The following is a 5140-nucleotide window of genomic DNA, read 5'->3' as shown; positions in this document are numbered from 1 at the left end:
TTTAAAAAAAAAAAAAAAGAGACATTGTCTCAAAAAAAAAAAAAATTTAAAAAAAAAATTGCTTTCCATCACCTCTGATCGGTGAATAAAAAGTTGATTCAGCCCATGACTAGGCAGAGGGTAGGAAGACTTCTGATCTTAGCAAGGGTCCCAAGTAGAGAGAATTAAGGGAAGGGCCACAGGGAGGTGGCCATGAGGCAGAGGGTCCAGGAGGAGTCATGATGAGGTTATCAAGGGATTTGACATGAGGTCCCAATTAGAGAGCAGACATGAGATTTGGACCAGACAGAGAAAGGCTGGGCAAGACTCGTTTTGAAGGTAAAAGACCACATTTCTGGGAAGTAGACAGCTGAGATGTCTACATCTATTCAGTGAATAGATGAATAGATAAGCCTAGCCACAGTGCTTAAAGCTTGTTAATAAACTTAACAGGTCTCTGTGTCAATTATTTGGGAGCTAGAACAGGAAAAGATAAGGCTATCATTCTTAAATTGCAGCTACACCCAAGGACATAGGGGCCTACCCAGGTTCCCGAAAGCCCCGACTTACCCTTGCTCCACTGGTAGGCAAAGGCAGGTTCAAGTGTCTGCACAGCTGTCTCCTTCACAACTCTGGTCACACCCCTGCCCCATTCTGTCCTTGATAGAGGTTGTCTGGCAACGATATCTCTCTGATGACTGGAAGAAAACTTTGACAAAGTGTCCAGCGTCCTGTCAAGCGACTCCTCCAAGGCCAAGGTATTAGAGAACTGCTCAAAATCCTCCGAGTACGCTGGGCTTGCAGTGAGTGCCCTGGACATACTGTAAGACTGGACAGCTGCTGTGGAGCTGGCCCCCGGGGGCTCTGAGACCTCACTCTCAGTGGTAAGATCTTCTTCATCCCCAACCACAGTGGTTGTGCCCTGAAACACACAATTGTGGGTGGGGAACTTCTGACTGAAACCCTTCCCTTACACAATCTTCCTCCTAAAAGAAACAAGGGTGACAAAGCTGAAGGAGGTTCTAGAGAGCTGAACAGTACCTCCTTCAGCCAGTCACAGCAGCATTCAGAAGAGGGGACCACAAATGCTAGGCTAGCCTGGGCTACACAAGTCTCTCTCAGAAAAAACAAGAAGTAATCCAGACAGAGTAGTAATCCCAGCACTTCGGAGGCAGGGGCAGAAGGATCAGGAATTCAAGACCAGCCTCAGCTACATACTGATTTGGAGGCCTGCCTGGGCTATGTGAGACCCTGTCTCAGAAAACCAAAAGTAAAAATAAAGACAGCCAAGGTGTATCAGACTTGTAATCTCATCACTTGGAATGAAGAGGCCAGGTCAGGCTACAGAGTGAGACCCTGTCCCTCTGATCTTCCCAAAGAAAATAATTAAAACTATCCTATCTGTGGGCTAGAAAGATGACTCAGCAGGTAAAGGCGCTCACTGCCAAGTCCAACAACCTGATCTCCTGGCCCACATGCAGATGAAAACTCCCACAGCTATGCTCTGACCTGACTTATATATGCATGAGGGTGTGCACACACACACACACACACAAAATGAAAAACTCTTGTGTGTGTGTGAAATGAGACAGCTCAGCAGTTGATAGCACTGTCTGTTCTTACAGAGGACTGGGATTCAATTTCCAGTACCGACATGGCAGCTCACAACTGTCTGTGACTTCAATTCCCAGGGATCCAGCACCCTTACAAAGACATACATTCAGGCAAAACATAGATACACAGAAAATAAATTAATCAATTAAAAAAAAAAAACAGAAAAAGTATAAAAAGTAAAACAGATGAAAAGTTTGTAAAGTACCCTTTCATTTAAAGAAAACATGAGGGCTGGTGAGATGGCTCATCAGGTAAGAGCACCCGACTGTTCTTCCAAAGGTCCTGAGTTCAAATCCCAGCAACCACATGGTGGCTCACAACCATCCATAACAAGATCTGGCGCCCTCTTCTGGAGTGTCTGAAAACAGCTACAGTGTACTTACATGTAATAAATAAATAAATCTTAAAAAAAAAAAAAAAAAAAAAAAAAAAATTTAAAAAAAAAAAAAAAAAAAAAAAGAAAGAAAACATGAGTCACTGTGCTGCCAGAACCCACAGGAGGGGCTCAAAATTGTCTGAGATCCAGCTCCAGGAGATTGCACGCACTCTGCCGGCCTTTGTGGGTACCGCACTCACATACATGCATGTACCTCCAGAAACAACAGAATCAAAAAATATAAAAATACTCTATTTGTGCAAACAGGGAAACTCCATGTTGCCAGGGAGGTGCAGCTGTAGATGAGACCCCGGGCCTGCACATGCTTAGCACATGCTGTCCCTCTTCGCTGAAGCCCAGTGCCAGGGACCATGAAGCACTTTACACAAACATTCTTGTTCTGTAGGCTGAAGACAACAAGGACAGGATTCAATCTGTAGGCCAGGCTAGCCTAGAAGTATGTGCATCGGTATGGCCTCAAACTCACTGCAATCCTACTTCGGTAGCTTCCCAAGCATGGGGATTACAGGTATGAGCCAGCACATCTGACTAGCTTTTGGGTTTCTTTTTAGACAGTGAGGGTCTGTGTAAGAATACATAGAAAATAAATTAATCAATTAAAAAAAAAACAACAAAAAACAGAGCCGGGTGTAGTGGCACATGCCTTTAATTCCAGCACTCGGGAGGCAGAGGCAGGTGGATTTCTGAGTTCGAGGTCAGCCTGGACTACAAAGTGAGTTCCAGGACAGCCAGGGCTACATAGAGAAACCCTGTCTCAGAAAAAAACAAAACAAAACAGAAAAGTGTAAGTAAAATGGAAGAAAAGCTTGTAAAGTACACTTTCATTTGAATATTCAAATGCTCAGTCACCAGGGAATGGCACCATTTGAAAGAACTGCAACAATTAAGGCAAATAATGGCTCGCCAAGCAGTGGCGGTGCACACCTTTAATCCCAGCACTTGGGAGGCAGAGGCAGGCAAGATCTCTGTGAGCTTGAGGCTTAACCTCATCTACAGAGTGAACTCCAGGACAGCCAGGGCCACACAGAGTCCCTGTTACAGAGAGGGAGTTGGGGGTGCAGTTCTAATCACTTCCTTTTTGTTTTGTTTTGTTTTTTGAAAAAGGATTTATGTCTGTACAGCTCTGGCTGTCCTGGAATTCACTGTGTAGATCAGGCTAGTCTTGAACTCACAGAGATCCTCCTGCCTCTGCCTCTTGAGTGCTAGGATTAATAGAGTGCCCACCAGACCTGGCGCTATCACTTTGTTTAGAAACATTTTTATTACATTTATTTGGTGTCTATACACATGCAAGCTCACGAGTGTTATTTAGTGTACAGGTGCATGCGTGTGCATGTGCGTGTGTGTTGAGTTTGGGTCTTCTGATATGTGTTGTAATGCTAAGTGTGGGATCTGGTTCCCCAGAGTCTGCACAGACCCAAGTAAGGCTATGTGACTTTGCCCCCAAGTTATTTCTGATTGGTAAATAAAGATGCCTACAGCCTATAGCTGGGCAGAACTGAGACAGGCAGGGCTTGGTGTTCCCAGCATTGATGCCAGAGAGACTACGAGGAGGGAGAGGAGGTAAATGAGGAGAAGGAAGATGCCATGGGTTAGGAGTCAAGAAGGCATGAATCTGAGAGGTGGCAACTAGAGTTAAGAGCAGCCTAGATGAAACACAGTAAGTAATAACTTGGGGTTATCAATAAGAAATAAATTTTAATAGCATAAAGGGTAGCTATCTGCCCAGCTCTAGTGCTGATTAATGATTAAGGCTTACTGTAAATATAAAGGTTGTGTATGTCTTTTATCTGGGAACTAAATGGTCAAAGGCGGTGTAGAAACTCCAGATTGGGATTAAAAATTTCTACAACACATTATTTAGTATGTATGCAAGTGTGAACACATTTGTGTTACAAAGTGTATACATACAAATGAGAGAATGTGTTATTCTATGTGTGCTCATTCGAGAGCATGCATGCTGCTCAGTGTGTGAGCACATGCAAACACATGTGACAGCAAGAAGACAAAGCCAGGAGTTTTCTCTCCTCTTAGTGAGACCTAAGGACTGACTGCACTCAGGTTGCCAGGCTTGGAGGCAAACACCATAACCTTCACCATAGCATCTTAACAGTCTCTAGGGTCCCTTTTGGACCAAGTATCTCTTTTCCTGTCCTTACCAGCAGCTATGGCACTCTTGACATTCTTTGGACTGATGACAACTGCAGGACACTGAGCAGTCTCCTGCTCTCCTATAAATGCTGGTCCCCCGATCTCACCAACAGGTTCCCAAATGCTGCCAATGTCCCCAGAGGGACCAGACTGCTGCTGCTGAGCCCCATGGCCTAAACAGAACATTCCAGCTGCAAACTTGCTATACTTTTACTTACTCCTGGGGAGTGGGGCTCAGAAGCAGATCACTTGTCCAGCATAGGCTACACCCTAGGCCTGTCCCCATAACTGACAGAAAAGTAAATAAGGGCTGGGGAGATAGATCAGATAACAAAGGAACCTGACAGCCTGAGCTTCGTCCTGGGACTCACAGGCGATACAGGAAGCTTCCTCCTGACACCAAGTATGGGTGTGGTGCGCAAGCATGAACTTTCGAGTGCAAGCTCAGTGCACACACACACTGAGTAAATGTGTGGGGAGCAGGCAGATCCCTGTGAGTCTGAAGCCAGTCTGATGGATAGAGAGAGTTCTGGATGGTCACCACTCCTCAGTGAGACCCAATCTTTAATCAAAAACCAAGGCAAATCAACACAATAAAAGGACTCAATCATACTTACTCTCTGTTCCCCATCTGATTTGTCTCCATCAGCCAGAACCAGATCATCAATGGACAAAATATTAATTCTAAAATCTGTAATTAAAAAAATAAGTGCATTGTAGGTGAGGTGGCTCAGTGGGTAAAGGTGCTTACGGCCAAGCCTGCCAGCCCTAGTTTAATCCCTGGGTCCCACATGGGGCGAAAGGAGAAAGTCAACTTGCTAGTGGCCCATAACTCCCCATGGTCCTATGGACATGGCCCCTCATACACATCCAATAAAAAGAAGAAGCCAGGGGCTGGAGAGATGGCTTGCTGGTTAAGAACACTGACTGCTAAGCTGGGCCTGGTGGCGCAGGCCTTTAATCCCAGCACTCGGGAGGCAGAGGCAGGCGGATTTCTGA

General features: G+C 45.2%; 1 protein-coding gene across 3 annotated transcripts in view; it reads right to left on the bottom strand.

Annotated features, from left to right (window-relative positions):
- C19H19orf44 (chromosome 19 C19orf44 homolog) overlaps positions 1-5140 on the bottom strand; it is a 46025-nt gene that overhangs the window by 4315 nt on the left and 36570 nt on the right. For all 3 annotated transcript variants that reach the window (XM_029531739.1, XM_029531742.1, XM_029531741.1), the window contains 2 exons: positions 4759-4832; positions 550-901 (listed from right to left, as the gene is read on the bottom strand). In XM_029531739.1, the coding sequence (XP_029387599.1) occupies positions 550-901; positions 4759-4832 (426 nt within the window). The remainder of the gene's footprint in view (positions 1-549; positions 902-4758; positions 4833-5140) is intronic.

The sequence above is a fragment of the Mus pahari genome, chromosome 19 (assembly GCF_900095145.1).
Source record: "Mus pahari chromosome 19, PAHARI_EIJ_v1.1, whole genome shotgun sequence".
NCBI classification, from domain to species: domain Eukaryota; kingdom Metazoa; phylum Chordata; class Mammalia; order Rodentia; family Muridae; genus Mus; species Mus pahari.
The sequence above is the reverse complement of the archived record's forward strand: the minus strand, read 5'-3'. Positions and strand labels throughout refer to the sequence as shown.